Source organism: Balaenoptera physalus, assembly GCF_965194825.1.
Source record: "Balaenoptera physalus genome assembly, chromosome: 15".
Taxonomy (NCBI): domain Eukaryota; kingdom Metazoa; phylum Chordata; class Mammalia; order Artiodactyla; family Balaenopteridae; genus Balaenoptera; species Balaenoptera physalus.
Window position 1 is genome coordinate 60,004,148 of NC_138894.1, and position 22,931 is coordinate 60,027,078.

General features: G+C 42.4%; 1 protein-coding gene and 1 pseudogene across 5 annotated transcripts in view; one reads left to right on the top strand and one right to left on the bottom strand.

The window, feature by feature from the left end:
* PRKCE (protein kinase C epsilon) overlaps window positions 1–22,931 on the bottom strand; it is a 603,195-nt gene that overhangs the window by 258,228 nt on the left and 322,036 nt on the right. For all 4 annotated transcript variants that reach the window (XM_082427721.1, XM_082427720.1, XM_082427722.1 and 1 more), the window contains 2 exons: window positions 21,318–21,447; window positions 2,206–2,348 (listed from right to left, as the gene is read on the bottom strand). In XM_082427721.1, the coding sequence (XP_082283847.1) occupies window positions 2,206–2,348; window positions 21,318–21,447 (273 nt within the window). The remainder of the gene's footprint in view (window positions 1–2,205; window positions 2,349–21,317; window positions 21,448–22,931) is intronic.
* On the top strand, window positions 2,368–10,326 carry LOC309644224 (pleckstrin homology domain-containing family F member 2 pseudogene; annotated as a pseudogene). The gene has a single exon. The product of its transcript is annotated as a pleckstrin homology domain-containing family F member 2 pseudogene (transcript).

Below are 22,931 nucleotides of genomic sequence, written 5' to 3' on the forward strand. Positions count from 1 at the left end.
GATGTCAGTTTGCTTGATTTTTATTCTATCCAAATACAGCTGACCTTTCCAAGCAAAGCCCAACCTTACCCCTTCCATGAAACCTCCTCTGCCTACCCAAGAAATGCAAGTTACCTCATCCAGAGCGACTTGACACTTGCCTCTAACAGCCGCTTGCCATTTACTCATTACCTTGTTCAGCTTTATTTAGTTTGGGGCTCTCTACTCAGGTAGACTGTAGGTTCTTTGAAAGTAAGACCCTATCTAGTATTTGTATTGCCCCTGGTGATTGCACAGAGTGATACACATAACAGAAGCTCAATAAACATCTTCAGGCGTATCGGTATTTGTCGGCAATTGGCAAATTTTAGCAGGACACCCCCAGTGAAGTCTACTTCCTGGCATAGATGCTGGCATATCCATTTTAAGTTCCCATTTAAGTCAGAGGTTTAGACTCAGAGATTGCAAGCCCTTCTGCTCCCTTTTACTCTTGATCTACCTGCTGTGCACACACGTTCTTTCTGAATGATGGACTACTTGCAAGGGGCAATGTGAAGGGAACCAAAGCTCTAGCAAGCCTGATGCTCCTGCAAAAAAGCCCTTTAAGCTTCTGGCCAAGGGCACTTGTCTCCCATCCTCTTGTACTAACTTGAGCTACTATTTGGTTCACTTGACTTTTTCCAGCTTTTGCATTAGAAGCATCAAAGCAATAAAAATATCAGGACTGAAGTCCTTTAGTCTTTGACTTTGTTCCTTCCTAAATTTCTCCATGTTGGCTTCTTACCTCCAGGATCTCCCAAATCCAGGACAGATAGACAATGCCTGGCTACTGCCATTATGGCCCATGTAAATACAGGGGAGGGGGCAGGTACTGAGTTTTCTCTGAAATGTTTCAGGACAATAAGGATTCTGCCTCAGTTTGCTTCTAGCAAGAAACCATATCACGTCCCCTGAGCAGGGCTCTCTGTGGAGCTCATAAATGTGTGTGTTCAACACTGTCATCGCAGGGTGTTCGTCTAACCCGCCTCCTCGGTGGGGCCCCAGCATTCTGGGTGCTGACATTCTGCTTGCAACTCCAATGTCTTGGGTCAATAACTGAAGTCCTGTTTCCACCAGTTGGACTGACAGAGCTGAGAAGAGCCCCCAGAAGCACAAAATCTCACAGTTAACCAGAGAAGAGAATGTTTTTTTCTCCAATCCTTAAAAAACTGCTTTGTTTATTGAAAGGTAAGGAAGAAGCAGTCTAAGAAGATGGAAACAACCCAAACCTTCCCATTCAAGGGAAAAGGCTCCTCTGAGAGGCAGCAGGGAAAAGGCGTGGGCAGCTTCTAAAATGCCCTTCAGAAGGTATTTCAAGGGAAAATTCAGGGACAACATTTAGGAGTCAAGTTGGAGAGGCCCCAGAGTCAGGCTTGTTTTCTAGTAAAAAAAAAAAAAATGCCTGATACTGGGCAACAAGGGCCACCCACCCCCACCAGGATTTCTTGCCCAGTTAACATGGTTCCAATTTTCTCATAACTTAGTCTTTCAGAGAATTCTTACATTTTCTAGGCTAGGAGCCAAGGCTAAGAAGGGCCTTCAAACAAAATGCTACGGATACCTTTAGCTCTATTTACATCTGTGGGCCCTGACTTACCAAAATAACATTTTAGCAAATGGATCTCTTCCTACTGACATTCAGAATGTCACATGGATAGAGACAGGGCTTTGGTCTCCAAAGACAGGCCCAGATGTTTCATGTCGCGGGACATAACAATATTCCTCGGGCAGCCGAGTGCTGGCACTATCACAAATCTTCTTGGCTTGCTCCCTAGAAAAGAATGTGGTTCCAGCTCTTCATCCATTTATCCTCATTAAAGTGATACCAGAGGCAAAGTCTGAGCACTGACATTGCTTTCATGCCAGTCCTGGAGGCAGATCAGTCTATTTCCCTGTCTAGAGTTGAGTCTCTTCTGGAGGGAATTCCAGAGTCCTCATTTTGAAGCTGATGTTCCCCTAAGAAACACCACACTTGAGACTTGCTTAGCTTTTCCCCACCTCTGGAACCGAAGGAGACTTTCATGTTACCTGCCTGACCTTTTCTTTTTTCTTGAAGCACGTGCTGCTTCAAGTCCAGTGTCTCAAACCCAGCAGTCTCAGAACTTCGCTCCAAGTGACACTCGGGAAGCCAACACAGAGATGCTGGCTCACAAAGAGCTCCAGAAACACCACCAAAGAGCCAGTTACCTTTTTCCTCCTCTGGCCACTATTGGTGATTTTGTCTGGAGTGACGCCCAGGTCGGCCAGCACTTTGGCAATGCCCCTGGCGTCCACGCCACAGTTGGGGGCCACGTTGGTCTCGCAGCGCCGGTGAACGTTCATCTTGCAGACTGTAATGAAGCACAGAGGCGAGGCTTCCAAATGGTCACAGCCTAAAACATTACCTTATTTTGTGCTGCTTGTAAAAGGAACACATGTTCATTCGTTAGAATTTGGAAAATGGAGAAAGACAAAAAAAGAAAAATGAAAGATCACCCACCATCCCCTCACACAGAACTAAAATCATCCATCAAACCACCATACGGAGATAACCAGTTTATGGATAAATAAAAATCACACTGAAATTTCCTTTCAGGGAGTAGAACACTGACCGTAGAACTTAATTGGTTTCTCTGAAGAAAGTTCATTTGGATGTTGAACCCAAATGGGTCCCCCGTACTCAGTTCACTCTATTACTCTGCTGAAATGTGGGAATATTCCCGAGAGAGGAATGCCCACAGTACAGCCTATCAAGATGCTCATCTGAAAACAAGGAGACTGAATGAGGTGACCTCCAAGGCCCCTTTCAAATCCAAAATCTGGGTTCAAAGGCACAAAGGCCATGCTTGGATGTCTTTGTTTTGTCCACATCACTTCGTTGTCCTTGGTGTAGGACATCAAAGGCGAAGAAGACGTAAACTGTCTCGGTTTCCAGTCCAGCACGTAAGGAGCTTGGAAGTTGTTGGTCTGCCCTAATGAGTAAAAAGCTGAACAAACTGGAAAATCAACAACTCTTCTTAAGATTTATCAGAGAAGTAAGGTCACAGGGCAAACCGCTGCCCTGAGGGAGAGGCAGACAGGTAACTATATGAATCACAACTTAGTGGAGCAGAAACTCCCGAGCTGCAGCCCCGTGGAAACCAGCGCAGGGTAGGGAAGCTGGCACTGAAATTGGCGAACTGCTGGGGTCCCAGAGTGGACAGGTCTGAGAGTCAAAGACTCTAGGCTGACCCCGTCATAGGGGTCCCCGCACTTGGGGGAGCTTTACCTCTAGTTGTCTGACCAGGTTTCTCACAGTGAATACTGGAGAAAAATTCCCTCCTGCTTATGACAGGGGGAGAGGGAAAGGATTTTGAAACATACCAGAGCACCCTGTGCTTAACAAGGCCTACTCTCAGGAGAAGCGATTTCGCCACAGACTGAACTATTGTAGTTTTATCAGATCCTAAGCAACATGGGGGAAGGGAAATACCCAACTCCAGTCCATGCTAGCTATCCTGTCCCACATAGGTGGAGGTGGGGGGGGACCCTGAGAAACATGTCTAAGGCTCATAGTTCAGAGGCACAGGCTCACAGAAAGACTAAGATCTAATCATAGGACTACAGAATGCTTCCCCTCCCCCAACACCTTAGCACCATGTTACTAAAGGCCTTTTATTGCAGTTCCTGTTACCCAACACATCATGTCTGACGATCAGAAAAAAAAAAAAAAAAATTACAAGGCATACTAAACGGCAAAAAACAGTTTGAAGAGACAGGGCAAGCAGCAGAACCAGACTGAGACATGGCAGGGATGTTAGAATAACCAGACCAGGAATTTACAACAACTATGATTGATATGTTACAGGCTCTAATCAATAAAGTAGACAGCATGTAAGAACAGATGGGCAAGCAGAGAGATGGAAATTCTAAGAAAGACTCAGAAGGAAATGCTGGAACTCAAAAACACTGTAACAGAAACGAAGAAGGTCACTGATGGGCCCATTAGTAGAATGGACATAACTGAGAAAAGAATCTCTGAGCCTGAGGATATGTAAATAGAAACTTCCAAAACAGAAAAGCAAGGGAAACATACTGAAAAAAAAGGAAAAGAATATCTAAGAAATGTGGAATGATTACAAAAGGTGTAACATATGTCTATTGGAATACTAGAAGGAGAAAAAAGGGAAAAATGAACAAAAGAAATATTTGAAGCAAAAATGACTGAGAGTGCCCTCAAATTAAAGTCAGACACCAAACCACAGACCCAGTAAGCTTAGAGAACACCAAGCAGGATAAATGACAAAAATCAAAACCAATAACAAACTACACCTAGGCATATCATATACAAGCTGCATAAAATCAAAGATAAAGAAAAATAATCCTGAAAGAAACCAGAAGGAAATAACACCTTACCTACAGAGAAGCAAAGATAAGAATTACATCTGACTTCTTCTCAGAAACCACATAAGCAAGAAGAGAGTACAGTGAAATATTTAAAGTACTGAGAGGGAAAAAAAAATTGCAGAATTCTGTAGCCTGTGAAATTATCCTTCAAAAGTGAAGGAGAAATAAAGACTTTCTCAGACAAATAAAAATTGAAGGAATTTGTTGCCAATAGACCTGCCTTGCAAGAAATGTTAAAAGAAGTTCTTCAGGCAGAAGGGGAGAGGCAGCATGTGGAAAGGAGGGCCTCTGGAGTGTGGAGTTCCCAAGTTTGGAGGCTATTAGCAAAAGATGGTGGATCGCTTGGCAAACAGTGAAGCAAATACTAGATGTAAAAATATAGTAGAAAACTGTTTTGGAGCTGCTGGCCAACCCTTAACTATACCTGGACGGGTTCTTATTGGAGAAGGAGTATTGACTAAGTTGTGCAGAAAAAAGCCTAAAGCAAGGCAGTTTTTCTTATTTAATGATATTCTTGTATATGGCAATATTGTCATCCAGAAGAAAAAATATAACAAATAACATAGTATTCCCCTGGAAAATGTCACAATTGATTCTATCAAAGATGAGGGAGACTTGAGGAATGGATGGCTGATCAAGACACCAACTAAATCATTTGCAGTTTATTCTGCCACTGCCACTGAGAAATCAGAATGGATGAATCACATAAGTAAACGTGTTACTGATTTGCTCTCCCAAAGTGGGAAGACACCCGGTAATGAACATGCTGCTGTCTGGGTTCCTGACTCTGAGGCAACTGTATGTATGCGCTGTCAGAGAGCAAAATTCACACCTGTTAATCGTCGTCACCACTGCCGCAAATGTGGTTCTGTTGTCTGTGGGCCCTGCTCTGAAAAGAGACTTCTTCTTCCCAGCCAGTCCTCTAAGCCTGTGAGGATTTGTGACTTCTACTATGACCTGCTTTCTACTGGGGACATGGCCAGGTGCCAGCCTACTAGATCGGACTCTTATAGTCAGTCATTGAAGTCTCCTTTAAATGATGTATCTGATGATGATGATGATGATGATGATGATGATGATGATAGCAGTGACTAAAGGCATATTTTGAAATATTTAATCGGATGTGACTATCTGAGAAATCAGCTCTGGGGGGAATGTAAAATCCTGAGCTTTCTGTCAATTTTGCTCTAGCCGTGAATTTGCCTGAGAAACTTTTAACCTATGTGCCTCAATATATTCTATAGAAAATAGGTCCTTTTACCAATCCCCAACCCCAACTGCTGCTGCCACTCTCTCCTCACCTCACCCAGCTCCCTATTCTTCTATAGGGATAGACTATTGCGAATATATCAGAAAATTTTTTGGTTTCTTATTCTTGTTTTAATTCTACACTATTTTCTTGAATGGTTGGGAAAAGATGTTTATTTAACATATCACGTACTATACTGTTGTTTATTATATGTTCTGTAATATGGAAAAACTAAAAGCAAAGAATGATGGAAAAGGAGTATGACGTGGTTAGCTAATAATGTTATTAGCTTTTTTCTAACCATCCTATATAAAGGTTAAGACACCAGTTACAGAAATACATGCTTTGGAAATACTTTGTTTGGCTTTTTCATATAGCAGGTGGTGCCTTATCATAATAGCACTGTTGCATGTAATAAGCCCCTACCGTCTCACTTTTTAGTTTGTTTTAAAAATACACTGGTGCTCTTTGAGGTGTAAAATGAATGTTATAAATGGGTGTAATTAGAAAATACTTCTCATTTGACAGCTACAAATAACTAAATTTAGAGGTTCTTTATTCCATATGAATAAATATTTTTCCATAAAATAGTTGTGATTACTGTGTATTTTTACTTTTTGTAGGTACCAAATTATAATTGTCATTCTGAGGAATTCGGTTTGAAATTTATCAAATACAAATTGTCATTGCATTATTTCTACTTTTAATAAGACATATTTTTAGGTGTAAATTCATCTGCTTTAACATTATTTCTAGAATGAAAAATCTTATACAACTTCTTGAAATTAACCAATCTCTTTAAAAAAAATCTCATGCTGGAGCACGGATCTACTTAGGTTGAAGATTTGGAAGAAATAATGTATGAGAATGGTTAGGAGAGACCAGTTAAGTTTGACTAGACTTCATATTTCTGGAAGTATTTTCTATTTCAGTGTGCAACTATCTTGAATTTACAAATATAGTGTTATATTTTATAAAGTTTTGTAAGTCCCAAACAATATTTCTATTTTTGTAAAACAATTGTATGTTGAATCTGTTTCTGAAATCATTTTGCAATCTATGGAAATAGAGTAACAATTGATCTTTCTAAATTGTGAACTTTATTGAGTCAGTCTAGATTGCTTTTAAGAAGAGGTAATTTTTCACTCTGCTTTTGAAGCAGCCATTAGGTTGAAAGTATATTTATCATATAAAACTTGATGCATTTTGCACTACTCTCTCCATTTGTATGCTGTAAATAACTGTAGTCTTTCAAATATGAAAAATCAGTCTGAAGTTTGTTTTTAATTCTAAATTCTTTTGTTTTAAAATCTTTAAATCTGGATATATTGCAAATGTCATGAGAGGTTCGATTTAATAACTTGTGATGGAGGATTCTTTGGTTTGGTTAAGGCACTAACTTTACTTTTAAATTGTGAAAGCACCTGAGATATATAGATCTCCCTGTAGGAAATGTGAAAGAAAGGCACGACAGGTTTTGTTTGTTTGTTTAAATATCATATGGACTTCTGTTTCTAAGCAATATTTACATATAATCAATAAACATATCCAAAAAGGACCATGAAATCTGAGAAGTGCTAATGGAGACTTGCTGGTACATAGGAACCTAGCAAATTCAGGAACCAAGGGGAAATGTTCTGAGATAACATTTATGTTGTCAACCTCTATTGACTCTGTTTTTACAATAAAAAATATTTTACAACTTAAAAAAAAATAGTTCTTCAGAAAGAAGGAAAATGATATCAGTCAAAAACTGATCTACATAAAGAAAGGAAGAGCATCAGAGAAGGAATAAGTGACACTAAAATAAAACATTTAGTTTTTAAATTCTTACTTGATCTAACAGATAACAATTTTTCAAAATAATAATAGAGACAATGTTTTCAATTATTATGCTTATATATATGTATAGAAAATATATGCTTACGTATAAGTGAAATGAATGACTACAACAATATAAGGAGTGGGACAGAGGAACTAGGAGTATTTTGTTATTATAAGGTACTTGCACTACCTATGAAGTATTAGAGTGTTGTTTGAAAGTGGACTTGGATTAGTTGTAAATGTATATTGCAAACTCTAGGGTAAGCACTAAAATAAGAAAAGAGGAGGAGGAGGAGGAGGGGTTGAGGAGGGGGATGAGGGGGATGGGGATGAGGGGGAGAGGAAGGGGGAGGAGGAGAAGAACTGATATGCTAAGAAAAGAGAGAAAATGGAATCATATAAAATGTTCAATTAAAACCACAAAAGGTGGAAAGAATGTTGAAGACAAAAATAGGAACAGAGAACAAGGGCATCAAATGGAAGACAAGAGCAAAAAAGGTAGTCATTAATCCAACTATGCTGATAATCAATTTAAATGTCAATGGTCTAAATACACCAATTAGAATACAGGGATTGTCAGAATGGATCACAAAACAAGACCCAGTACATATCATCTCCAAGAAACACACTTCAAATATAAGACACATATAGATTATAAAGTTATGGAGAAAGATATACGATGTTAACACTAATCAAAAGAAAGCAGGAGTAGCTATATTAATTTCTGACAGGGCAGACTTCAGAGCAAGGAAAGTTATCAGAGACATCAAAGGGCACAATGATAAAGGGGTCAATTCTCCAAGAAGACATTAAAATCCTTAATGTGTATGCACCTAACAACAGAGCACCAAAATACGTAAGGCAAAAACAGCAAACTGCAAGGAGAAATAGATGAACCAACTATTATGGTTAAAGACTTTAACACCCCTCTATCAGAAATGGACAGATACAGAAGGCAGAAAATCAGTAAGGACATAGTTGAAGTCAACAGTCACATTAATCAACTGGATATTTATTGACTGCCTCATCCAACAACAGCAGAACACACATTCTTCTCAAGCTCACATGGAACATTTACCAAGACAGAGCACAATCTGAGGCATAAAACACATCTTAACAATTTTAAAATAATAGAAGTCATACAATATCTGTTCTCAGACCACAGTGGAATTAAATCAGAAATCGATAAAAGAAACATATTTGGAAAAATTCCCAAATACTTGGAAATTAAATAACATACTGCTAAGTAACACATGGGTCAAAGAAGAAATCTCATGAGAAATTCTAAAATATTTTGAACTGATTGAAAATGAAAATACAACTTTTCATAATTAGCAGGATGCAGCAAAAGCATCCTTGAAAGATACAATCTGCCAAAACTCACACATGTAATACAGTGTAAAAGATCTATATCTATTAAAGAAATAAAATCAGTAACTAATAGCCTTCCAAGACAGATAGTACCAGGCTCAGATAGGTTCACTAGTGAATTCCAGGACCACACACTTAAGGAAGAAATTATACCAATCCTCTACAATATCTTCTAGAAGATGGAAGCAAAGGAAACATTTCCTAACTCCTTTTATGAGACCAGCATTACCCTAACACCAAAACCAACAAAGCCATTACAAGAAAAGACAACTGCAGACCAATATCTCTCACAAATATAGATGTAGAAATCCTCAAGAAAATACTACCAAATTGAATCCAACAATGTATAAAAAGAAATATATATCATGACAAAGTGTGATTTATCTCAGGTATGCAAGGCTAGTTCAATATTTGAAAATCAGTTAATGTAATCCATCACATCAACAGGCTAAAGAAGAAAAATCACAAAGGCTATCAATCAATGCAAAAAAAAAAAAAAGCATTTGACAAAATCCAACACCCATTCATAATAAAATCTCTCAGCAACAAAGAAATAGAGGGGAACTGCCTTAACTTGATAAAGAACAAAAACCTACAACTAACATCACGCTTAATGGTAAGAAACCAGAAGCTTTCTAGTTCCAAGAACAAGGCACGGATGTCCCCTCTCACCACTCCTTTTCAATATTGCATTGGAAGTACTAGCTAATGCAATAAGACAAGAAAAGGAGGTAAAAGGTATAGTGCTTAGAAAGGAAGAAATAAAACTGTCTTTGTTTGCAGATGACATGATTATCTATCAGAAAATCTGAAAGAACTGACCAAAAAACTGGAACTAATAAGTGATTATAGCAATGTTGTAGGATACAAGGCTACTATACAAAGCCAATCACTTTCCTATTTATCAATAATGATTAAGAGGAATTTAAAATTAAGAACATGATATCATTTGCATTAGCACCTAAAAAATGAAATACTTAGGTATAAATCTAAGAAAATATGTACAAGACTATGAGGAAAACTACAAAACTGATGAAAGAAACAAAAACAGATCTAAATACATGTAAAGATATTCCATGTTCATGGGTAGGAAGTCTCAATGTTGTAAGGAGGACAGTTCTTCTCAGTGTGATCTATAGATTCACTGAAATCTCAATCAAAATCCCAGGAAATTATTTTGTGGAGACTGACAAACTGATTCTAAAGTTCACATGGAGATGCAAAAGACCCAGAATAGCCAACACAATATTGAAGAAGTGTTGGACAACCAACACTACCTGACTTCAAGATTTACTGTAAAGCTATAGTAATCAAGGCAGTGTGTACTGGTGAAAGAACAGACAAACAGATCAATGGCACAGAATAGAGAACCCAGAAATAGACCTCCATAAACATACAACTGATTTTCGACAAAGGAGCAAAGGCAATACAAAGGAGCAAAGATAGTCTTTTCAACAAATGGTGCTGGAACAACTGGACATCCAATGCAAAAAAAAAAAAAAAAATGAACCTAGACACAGATTTTACACCCTTCACAAAAATTAACTCTAAATGGGTCATAAACCTAAATATAAAACTCAAAACTATGAAACTCCTAGAAGATAACATAGGAGGAAATCTAGGTGCCCTTGGATATGGCAATGACTTTTTAAATATAACACCAAAGGCATGATTAATGAAAGAAATAATTGATAAGCTGGACTTCATTAAAATTAAAATTTTTTGCTCTGCAAAAGACACTGTCAAGAGAATGAGAAGATAAGCCACAGACTGGGAGAAAATATTTGCACAAGACTTATCTGATAAAAGCTTATCCAAAATATGCAAGAACCCTTAAAACACAACAGTAAGAAAATGAACAACCCAATTAAAAAATAGGCAAAAGATTTGAGCAGAAACCTCACCAAAGAAGATATACAGATAGCATACAAGCATATGAGAAGATGCTCCACATCATATGTCATTAGGGAATTGCAAATTAAAACAAGATACCACTACACACGTTTTAGAATGGTCAAAATCTAAAACACTGACAACACCAAATGCTGGTGAGGATATGGAGCAACAGGAATTCTCATTCATTCCTAGTGGGAATGAAAAATGTCTTCCACTATGGAAGACAGTTTGGTAGTTTCTTACAAAACTAAACATACTCTTAGCTTACAATCCAGCAATCACACTCCTGGCATTTACCCAAATTAGCTGAAAATGTATGTCTACACAAAAACCAGCACACGGATGTCTACAGCAGTTTTATACATAATTATGAAAACTTGGAAACAACTAAGATGTCCTTTAGTAGGTGAACGGCTAAATAAACTGTGGTAAATTCATACAATGGAGTATTATTCAGCACTAAAAATACATTAGTTATTAACCCATGAAAGACATGGAGGAAACTTATGAACATTACTAAGTGAAAGAAGGCAATCTGAAAAGACTATATATATTGTATGATTCCAACTATATGACTTTCTGGAAAAGCAGAACCACAGAGACAGTAAAAAGATCAGTGATTGCCAGGGGTTGAGGGGAGGCAGGGATGAACAGCCAAAGCACAGAGGATTTTTAGGGCAGTGAAACTAACCGTATGATACTATAATGGTGGATACAACACACTGTACATTTGTCCAAACCCACAGTATGTCCTACACCAAGAGGGAACCCTAATGTAAACTGAGGGATAATGATGTATCAATTTAAGTTCACTGATTGTAACAAATGTATCACTCTGGTGGGGACTTGATAGTGAGGGAGGCTGTCCGTGGCTGGGGATAGGAGGGTATATTGGAAATCTCTGTACTTGCTCCTCAATTTTGCTGTGAACCTAAAACTGCTCTAAAAGTTAAAGTCTATTAAAACACACACACACACACAGTTTCAGGGCCTGGTCCCTGACCTAGAGGGAGGGACAGTGCAGACTCCACTCCCCCTCCTTCCCAACCCAGGCTTGAAGAGTTCAAATGAATTATGGAGCTGAAGATGCCCACAGAACCAAAGGCAGGGGTGTGGGGATGGGGGAGCATGTGCGCTGATGGGAGGGGAGCTTTCTCAGACAATATAAACAAACGAGAAAGCTCCACCACAGCCTGGTCATGGTGACAAATCCATTAACTGAGTTATTACTAACAATGCCTGAAAATCCTCAGAGCCTCCCAGACTCCAGGCAACAGCACTCAACTCTGAATCCTCTGTCCCACTACCCTTAGCAACAGCTACCCTTGGACACACAGCCCACCTCACCTGCACCTGCCCACCAACTTCATGCAAGTTGTCTTCTGTCTCTTCTTGAGGTGATAGAAAGGACAAGAATGAAGCAACCAAATGAAGAGAGAGAATTTCTTAGCAAGGGCAGTTTATCTAGGTGATTTAGTCACTGGTGCCCCCTGGTGTTGTAACGCCAGACCTGTCCATCCTAATGAAACAATTAGCTCAGGTTGGCTGGTCAGCAAGATACGATCGGTCTTCAGAGACTTTTTCATTTTTTAAAAAATTCTGTTATTTCCCTAGGAGAACTGTGTAGTTGTCCCAATAGGTTAAGTTAAAAAAAAAAATCCAATAACATGTCAGTTAAAATTGACCAAATGAAAAAGCAACTTTGAAAGTGCTTTGAAAAGTCTTTAAACAAGAGGGCAAAGTTGGCTGAGGGAGGGGAACTTGACATAATTTAGGCAGCCACAGTGGGGCTCCTGGAAGCTGTAAGGTGACACCCAGAGGCTGCAGATCAGTAAGAGAAAGTGGATGTGCCAGTTGGAATCAAAAGTAAGGGGAAACGTTTGGGGCAGACAAACCAGCCAAATCACCCCTTCTGCACTCCTCTGCCCCATCCCGACTGGTGAGCACCCAGGCCCGGTGGCAAGGCTCCCAACCCCCTCATAGCCCGAGGCTGCCCCTAAGGCTTCCCTTTCCAGGCAGCTTCATGTTGTTCATTTTCAACTGTTCCACCCGGATGAAGTGCACTGGGAAGAAACAGAGCTGCCTTGCTGGGGCTCTTCTAAAAGGAGGATCATTATAGTACTACTACCCAGTTTTTCATCACATATTTGTTCCTACTTTCATCACATATTTGTTCCTATATTTGTTCCTATATTTGTTCCTACAGCACAGAGCTCCTACTCTGTGCTGGGGGTACTGCAGCAGCAGTGTCATCCTCAGGACAGATGGGGGCTCGAGCACTCTGACCTTCATTTTGGTTTCCATGTTTCCACCCTTTTCATAGCTGAGATTAAAGCGAGGGTTGCAATGGGGCGAGTCAGGCTGTTGGGGTTTCTCCCAAAGCAAGCGGATGACATTGTCAGAACAATGACAAAGGGAGATGGGCAGGCCTATGTGTCCTGCAGAAATCTCTCTACATGAGGGTTATTTGGCCCTAGAGGGTAAGCCAGGGCAGTGGTTTGATTTCGTAACAGATTACAGTCAGCCATGCCATACTCAGAGGCAGAGCACACACAATTTTGAACAGGAAATTGTGTGCTTGTGCCATGGAGGTTGGCAGGGGCGGGAGAGTGACTGATGCAGAGTCCTGGGCAGAAGATGAGAACAGGAGGTTAGAGGGGAGCTCCTTGGGGGTCACACTGGGCACCAACTGTCGCCAGATAGAGACTGGGCACTGGAACCATCATTCAAAGCTTTCCAGAAGCAATGACTGGCCAACTGTCTGCTACCTGGCATTCCTCAGACGAAAACTCTGACTGAGTCTCCCACTGACCTTCCACTCATGATGCGGGGTATTTGTCATGATCCCCAGGCATTGCCAGCTGCTACTGCAAGGATTCAGAATCAACCAAGGAGACTCCTGTGGCATTTCAGTGCTGAGCAGGGAACTGCTTCTTCCTCCCCTGCCCTCTAGGTATAACTCGTTACCTACCTAGAACATCTTCCCTTGCCCTCCTTTCCAGGTCCTTCTCCTCCCTCAAGGTGTAGCTCAAGCCCCATCCCCCCCAGAAAGCCTGTCCTGACCAAGTTCCTGTTGGCCTCTCTTGCCCTTGAACTGCTCACACGTATTTCTGATTCACTGCTTGAATTATTGTCTATATTTAACTTATGTTTTAATGCCCAAGTAGAGGGCAAGTTTCTAGAAAACTAAAGTAATGTTTTATCTCCAAGTTCTCCCTGATGCCTTGCACAAACCAGGATGCCATGCTTTTCAGTGTATTCTAACTCTGTGGAAATTAGTTAACACATAGGCGGCAAAAATGACCAGACCCCAGCAGATAACAGGTAACTGAAATCCTAAAGTCACTACATAGGCATTTTCTGATCATGCAAAATTAAACGTCAAGGCACAAGAAGGTGAAGCATTCAGTGAACATGACTTATGTAAAAACAAACAAGCAACAAACAGACGAAAAGTGTCCTTATGTAATTCCCTCCTTATGTGGTTCAACCACAAAAGATAGGGCTTGAAGTTACTACAGGACTTCTACAAGCATTTCTTCATAATTATTCATACAAATGCATGAAGATGCATATATGAGGATGTCTGCAGCAGCATTAAATGGTGAGGACACAGAAACAAGTAAATGTCCATCAAGAAGGTAAGCTTTAAATAATGTATGGAATGGCCCATGATGTGGAATATTAAGCAGCCAGTAAAAAGAATGATGTAACCTTATATACGCTGACTTGTAGGAAAAGCAAATTACAGAACAATGCATATAGCATTTAATTAACAAACATTTGTTGAATGCTAATGTGTCCAGCACTGTTCTAGATGCTGGGGAAACAGCAGAGAACAAAATAGACCAAAAAAACCTCTGCCCTCATGGACCTTACATTCTGATTAGGAGAGAAAGAAATAAACATAAAATATAGGTAATTTAAGTTATTAGAAGGTGACAATTGTTGTAAAGACGAAAAAAAAGCAGAGGAAGGTGAAGGAAGTTAAGAGATGGGAGCTTCAGTTTTTAAAAGGGTAGACCTCCCAGAGAAGGTGATCATATTTCTGTGTGTGTGTGTATGGTGGGAAGGGGGGTGGGTGGCTTCTAAGTTGGCTTATAATAAATCTCCACCTTCTGGTATCTGACCCTTCACACCATTCCCTCCCATTAAATGGGGGGCTGGACGTAGTGATTCTCTCTTAACGAACAGAAAATGTCAAAAGTGATGGGATGTCATTTTTGAGATTAGGTTACAGAACAGTATGGCTTCTGTTTTGGGCATCCCCTCTTGCTTTCTTAGTTGCTTGCTCTGAAGGAAACCAGCTTCCATGCTGTAAGTTGCCCTATGGAGAGGCCCATGTGGCAAAGAACTTATGTCTCTAGCCAACAGCAACATGAGTGAGCTTGGAAGGGATTCTCTTCCAGTTGAACCTTCAGATGAGACCAAAGCCCCACCTGTCAGCTTGATGCAAACTCATGAGAAAACCTAAGTCAGAAGCACTCAACTAAGCTGCATTCAGATTTTTAACCCAGAGAAACTCTGAGGTAATAAATATTGGTTGTTTTAAGCCACTAGGTTTTGGGATAATTTGTTATGCACCAATAGATGCCTATTACAGTGTATATGTGTGTATATAAGTATTCATGCAACAAATGCACACAGAAAGGCTTGAAAGGATCCATAGCAAATTGTTAGTAGCAGTTAAGGCTGGGGATGGACGTGGAAAAAGAACACAAAGGACTTTAATATTTTTTATACATATGCTTAAGACTTAAGTCTTGCTTGAATCTTTTCTAGTGAGAATTATTTATGTATTATTTGTGGCTTTGTTTGTTTGTTTGTCTTTTGGCCATGCTGCGCGGCATGAGGGATCTTAGTTCCCCGAGCAGGGATTGAACCCATGGCCCCTGCCATGGAAGCGTGGAGTCTTAACCACCGGACTGCCAGGGAAGTCCTTGTGTTTTTTTTTTTAATTCTAAAAATACAAATAAAAGTTGAAGATATGACAAGGAACCTAGTTGTCAAAAAATAAGCAGGCTCGGATCACAGCTGTTCCTAGGATAGGATCTGAGAGAGAGTCAGGCAGCCAGGAAGGAGATTCTTCAGGAATTTCCAGGTCAGAATTTTCCCAGCTGTACCTATCCTCCACCTCGGTACAGAGCTGCAGTCAGAGGGGACAGGACGGAGCAGGGAGCCCACCGCAGATGTGGACGGGAAAACCAGGGCTGCCGCAGGGCCCTGCAGGGCACACCGTAAATTGTGTAAAGAGGTCTGGCTTTCTGTTAAATTGCCCCTCGGTGCCTGATGACTTCAGGGCAGCTGTGCTGGAGACATGAGTGTGAGCTCATGGGCAGAAGAGAAGTGGGCGGTGACCCACAGGACAGGTGAGAACACCACATCTTCTTTAGAGAAGGAAACAAAAATCGTAAGGTATTGGGAGTCTTTACCTCCACAGGGAAATAACTCCATGAGTTAAGGGAAAAACAAAACACAGGTGCAAAAGGACCCTAGGGGGTTCACTGTGCAGGTGGTCAGGTTGGGGAAGCAGCACAGTTCAAATAAAGAAAAGAACAAAAAGGGTTCAAATGCCTCAGTGACGCTAATATTTGAATGTTTGAAGCTAATTTCTGGACTAATAGTGGCTGAGGGCTCAGACAGACCCTCAGCGAGCCTGGAGAGAGACACAGAGACTGTGACAGCACTCAAATCATAAGACAAAAGACAGGAGGGAATTCCCTGGCAGTCCAGTAGTTAGGACTCCGTGCTTTCACTGCCGAGGGCGCAGGTTCAATCCCTGGTCGGGGAACTAAGATCCCGCAAGCCACGTGGCACAGCTAAAAACAAAAACAAAACAAACAAACAAACAAGGACAGGGATGAAATATTTTGCCTTATCACTTAGTGCTGGTGTTTTTCTGCCCTGATTAAGGACTCAGTTACCGAAAACAGCCCGTGAGCATCCTCCAAGCATCTGTCCCCTCTGGGCCGTGGGAGGGAGGTGGCAGCCCAGAGGACAGAGGTGTGTCCCACGGGCCCCTTGTTGTATCCCCTTGTGCACATTGTTCTTCATTCTCCACCGGTAAAACGGGGGTAATTATGTTCCCTCTCCCTGGCTGACAGAGAGACGATCCCTGAAAGAGTATATGCACCACACTTGAACCCATGTGGCTCAGGCAATTTTAGGCTGAAGGGAGAGTGACCAGGACAGTCTCATGGATCCTTCCCTATAGACCCAGGCTTGAGAGAGACTGGTTTCATTAAAAATACCTAAACCGATTATCGCCAGGAGCGGGACGGGCAACAAAGCTGAAGCCAAAGACCAGCAGGCCAAGTGGCTGGTGTCCCACCACGACCAGGGGATGGGGGCTCCAGCCCAGGAGGCCAAGCCAGCCTGATCCAGCAGAGGTGAGGATCTGACGGAGTCTCCCCGAGCCAGAGAGGGTGTGGAGCACGGGTCAGAGCCAGGGCAGGAGCCCGCTGCCTGGGTTTAACTCCAGCTCCATGGAGACTTGCCCTGGGACCCCGGGCAGGTAACTAAGTCTTGATTTCCTTTTCTTAGCAATCATAGGAGCGGAACCCGGCTTAGACCCAGACACGAGGGGCCCCTGCCCTGGCCCTTCCTGGCCTCTTCTGGTCATCAACCTCTCCACAGGGTAAGGGGCCTGCAGGGGCAGAAAGACTTGAGGTTGAAAAAGGATCAAAAGCGAGAAGCACAGGGGATTGGGGGGGGGGGGCGGGCAGTGAAACCACTCCGTATGATACGTGTCATCATACATTTGTCAAAACCCATAGAGTATCCGACACCAAGAGTGAAATTAATGTAAATTATGGACATTGGGTGATTATGATGTGTCAATGTAAGTTCAGCGACTGTAAGAAATGTATCACTCTGGTGGAGATGTTGATGGTGGCGGAGGCTCAGTGTATGTGGGGTCAGGGGGTATATGGGAAATCTCTGTACCTTCAGTTCAGTTTTGCTGTGAATCCAAAACTACTCTAAAAATAATAAAGTCTATTAATTGAGAGAGAGAGAAAGGAGCAGCAAGAGTAGGAAAGGAGCAAGGAGGAAGTGGCCAAGTCATGGTAGCAGAGGAAAAGGACAGGGAAGATCTGTGAACTTTTGCTGGGGGCCCTAAATTCTAAACAGCCTTTACCCTCTTGTCTCTGTGTGGCCTGACCCCCTCACGTTCCCCTGGGCTCCAGTGAACAGGAATCCTTGCTCTAGGCAGCCTCGTTCACCCCATCCTTTACTTGAGCAGGCTTGAGAGTGTTTCCTGCCAAAACAGAGCTGAATACACTGTCCCTGGGTGGGCCCTGCCTTCTCCCGGGGTCATCCAGGGACCCACAGCCCTAGTTGCTGCGTCTGGGCATCTGGGCTGCTTTCTTAAGATATCAATATTTACGATATGACGAATCTTCATTTAGATTCTCTAGATAGATCAATAATTAATAGATTTACTAAAAACCAGACATGGCTTCATCAGAGTCCCATCCAAAGCAGGCACTCTGCTTCCCAGCAACCCCACTCAACTTTCCAAAAATGCAGCACTCCTCTGAAAACATTTGAGATTCCTGCTGCATTTTTTTCTTTCTCTTCCTTTGTTTTAATGTCACGTAATGGCAAAAAGGATTTCGGGTAGGCCCTGTTTCTTTCAGGTCATGTGCTAGAATTCTAGAAAGGGAAATGTGAATGTCTGGGAAGCTCACACAGGACACGAGATGTGTCAGCAGCCAGCACTTCCTCCTGTCCTGGGGCAGGTCGTCCTCACTTCCCGCGACAGCTGTTTCCAACCCTGCTCACGCCTTCTACACCACCCCCACTTCTCACCTCAACTTTGAACAGGATCTCCTGTTTCAGAAATAAGGGCACTTATTTTTATTTGCAATGCCCTCAAAAGATTCACAACTTAAATGATCACTCTGCCCAATCACCTCCTCCTGGACTCCCTTCCCCAACATAGGACACATATCTGTACCCTGGCCTGGCCTTGAGGCTTTCCCTCCACTGGGAGAAGGGGTATCCATCTCTCTGTCCCTGTTCTGTCAATGGTCCCCTGTCTCTCCTGGCTCACCATTTCCACTGTCTTTTTCCTGATTATATAAAATAACCTGAAAATACTTTACCCTCCATTCTCACTTCAGCCTCTGCACTTGGGCATCCATCCCCACTGCCCCACCAAGACAGCTCTTGCTGAGGGCACTAGTGACCTCCTTGTTGTTAAATCCGACCCCATGTTCGAATTTTTTTTTTTTTAATTTTTATTGAAGCATAATTGACCTACAACACTATGTTAGTTCCAGTGAATATTGAATAGTGATTCAATATTTCTATACGTTACAAAATGAGTACCACAATAAGTCTAGTTACCATCTGTCACCATACAAGGATACTCCAGTATTATTGAGTCTATGCCCCATGCTGTACATTTCATCCTTGTGACTGGCTCACTTATTTTGTAACTGGAAGTTTTTACCTCAATCTCCCTTACCTATTTCACTCATCCCCCCCTCCCCCACCATCAACCACCTGTTTGTTCTCTGTATCTATGTTTCTGTTTTGTGTTTGTTCATTTGATGTTTTATAGATTCCACATATAAGTGAAATCATACAGTGCTTGTTTTTCTCTGACTCATCTAACTTAGCATAATACCCTCTAGGTCTATCCATGTTGTTGCAAATGGCAAGATTTAATTAATTTTTATGGCTGAGTACTATTCCATTGTGTGTGTGTGTGTGTGTGTGTGTGTGTGTGTGTGTGTGTGTGTGTGTGTGTGTGTGTGTGTGTGTGTGTGTGTGTGTGTGTGTACACACCACCTCTTCTTTATCCATTCATCTATCAATGGACACTTAGGTTGCTTCCATATCTTGGCTATTGTAAATAATGCTGCAATGAACACAGGGGTGCATGTATCTTTTCAAATTAGTATTTCTATTTTCTTCAGGAAAATACCCAGAAGTGGAATTGCTGGATCATATGGTAGTTCTATTTTCCCATGTTCTACTTCTTACTTTAAATAACTTCTTGGAACCATTTGGCACTATCCATCATTTCCTTCTTCAAATTTTTAAAAAAATACTCTCTACTTTCTTGGCTTCCATGAGGCCATTCCTTGCTACTTTTCCTCCTACCTCTGAGGTCTTTCCCTCCCAGTTCCTTTGTACGCTCATCCTAGGATGCTGGTGACCCACCGCACCCCCCAGATTCCCAAGTTGTTTTCTTCTTTCTTCACACTCAAGGTACTTATCCTGGGGATAACATCTACTTTATAGGTTTAACTACTACTTAGACATTGACAAATCCCAAATCTAAATGCTCAGTCTAGACTTCTCCTCTGAGTTTTGATGAGAATGTCCAACAGTCAGACAGCTCCATGTAAACTTCCCACAGGCACCTCAAAGTTAACATGCCCCCAACTCAACTCCACCATCACTGCCTCCAGCCCTGCCCTCCCTCATGTGCTCCCTGTCTCAGCGAGTAGTGTCGCCATCCTCCCAGTTGGATCTCGTCACTACAGACAATAAATCACTCCTCGATACCTCTTAAGTTCGTTTCCTTCTCTATTCCCACTACAGCCAGTACCTTATTTCCAGTCCTCATAATTTCTCATTGGGATCCCTTCAATGACCAATTGGTTCATGGCTTCAGCTTTCTTTCTTACACTGTACCTCTTTCTCCAATTTTTCCACAATAGATATTTATCAATAATACATTCACTAATAATAAAATAGTGTTTTTATAACATAAAATAATTTCATAAAATTTAATATGTTTTTCATTTTTAAATTAACTTTAAAATTTAAAATAATAAAACACTGTTTTTAAATAATGTCCATGAGACATTCCTGCCCAATAGTTCATGGTTGTCCAACTCTGAGCAGGTTGGGACCAGCTTGTGAAACTGGACACTCTATCCAGGCCCCTAGGGTATGTCCCCACCTCCCCATATTACATGCCATTACCTGTGTCAATTAGCACACTCATTTGAGCAGAAATCAATTCACAAGCAGGCCAGCAGGAAACAGAGGAAGAAACTCAAGACTCAGAAGTCAAGGTTCAAACCCTACTTCTGCTCACAAGCTACATGACATGATCAAATTACTTAGTCTCTGAGCCTGTTTCCTCACGGGGGCCATGGGCATAATATAACATCTATCACAGGCCTACAAAGGATCAATAAGATGTGACAGTGCTTTAGCAGGGTTCCTTCCAAGAGTAAGCTCTGAACCACAGATGGTGACAGAAAAATCTCTATGACTTATTTCAGGGCCTAACTCCGAAAACTTTTCTTCCCTTCTACTCTAATGTATTTTTTCCTTAAATTTCTTCTGCACTTTCATAGACTCATCTTGTCTCCCCAGCTTGTTCACTATCTTAAAAGATGGAGCCATGCCTTCCTTCTTCTGGTTCCCTCTACAGAGTCCCTTGAATGGCCTCTGCACAGAGACTGCTTAACAAATGCTCGGAGTTACTAATAAGGGCTTAGTGAGGGCTTGGGCTCAGTCCTCTGGCCAGGCCTGGAACGCACTCTCAAGGCTACGAAAAGATTCTTTAAGAGGAGGGACATCGGGGCGCAGGTGCGGGGGGAGGAGGCCAGGACCAGCGCCTTACCTTTGCACTGCAAACCCTGCCGCAAGAGGCCCCAGAGCAAGGAGCCGCAGTGGTCGCAGAAGGTGGGAACCTTGTAGTTGTGGATCCCGAACTTGTGGGGCATGTTGACACTGAACCGCTGGGAGCCCACCTGCAGGGACGGCAAAACACAAGGTCACCGCTAAGCTCCTTGCTCTGAAAGCTGCCCTGGGAAGGAGGTGAAGAGAACCTCCCTGCTGGGACCCTTATCCCACTCTCTCTGCTGCTCTGCTGGACTCTGCTCCCCCATCAGTCCCCTCCGGGACTCCAGACCTCCAACTCCCATGGCACGCAGCACTCAACCTGTACCTCACATTTTGACCTTAAAGAATTGTCATTATGTGCTTTTAATGCTGCTTGAGCACCAAAGCCTAGCTAGGCAGAGTCTTTCTGCAGCTTGATGGTGGATGTGGGATTCTGTGAACACCCAAGAACCCAGCACAGCCGTGGAAACTGTAGGTCATCAGTTAGGACAAACAACCATCACGATGGAGATGGCTAACACGGAGTGGTGACCACTAAGGGCGCTAAGGCGTCGGTGCTGACCACGGGCCAGGCACCACCAGCTCAGTTAAACCTCACCAGCACCCTATGGGGTAGGCACGAGTCTACAAATGAGGAAATTAAGGAACAGGGAGATTAAGAGATGTGCCTGCAAGCGGCTGCGTGGCAGAGCCAGGATTTGAGGCTGTGGGTCTGAATTCAGGGCCCAGGCTTTTTAATCACTATGCTGCCACTTATTATTTAAAAGGAGTGAAGAGAAGGGGGCAAGACGGAAGGGCAGAGGATGGGGGAGAAGAGTCTAGGCATCTGATCTGCAGGCCTGGGTCTGCCACCAGCCCCCTGTGAGGTCTCAGGCAAGTTTCCTGACTTCTCGGGGCTTTGGATTCCTTATCTGGCAAATAAGGATGGCACCCCCCAACCCACCTAATATGACAGGATTGTGGGGTCCATGAGACGCTGGGGGTGGAAGAGGTGGGAAACATTAACTGAAGCAAGAGGTCAGCAGGGGTCTCCCTCTGCCCTCTAAGAGATGCTCTCCACCTACATCTCTGGTGGAGCAGCCACACGAACAAAATCTGCCCCTCTCAGGACAGCAGGGCACCATCACCTGAGAGCCCCTGGGCTCGAGAGAGCATCACTCTTGCTACTCCAGGCATTAGGGACAGCACACAGCAGAGGAGCTGTCCTTGGCTCACTGCTGCCCCGTGAGGGAAAAGCCCTCACGGCGGGGTGAGAGCTGGGCACGGACGTGAACGTGAACACAAACTCCGAGGTATGTGCACACACACCCTCAGGGTCACTCAGCTTCATAACAACCTCCTTATCACCCAGCAGCAAGGAGTGGCTCATCCTGCCGCTGCACCAGCATCTTACTGAGCCCTGCTTGAGGTGCATCGGCCGCCTACTGCACACTTACCCCAGTACCAGCATCCCAGATTTACTGAAAACAATCGTGCCCACCCCTCCGTAGATCTGTAGCATAGGTGTGCCTATTTGTGAATATAAATAAACCTGTAGATGTTCGCACTTGATAAGATTTACGAGTTTTTTTTTTTTTTAACTTACTGAGACTTATGAGATCCTTGAAAGCAG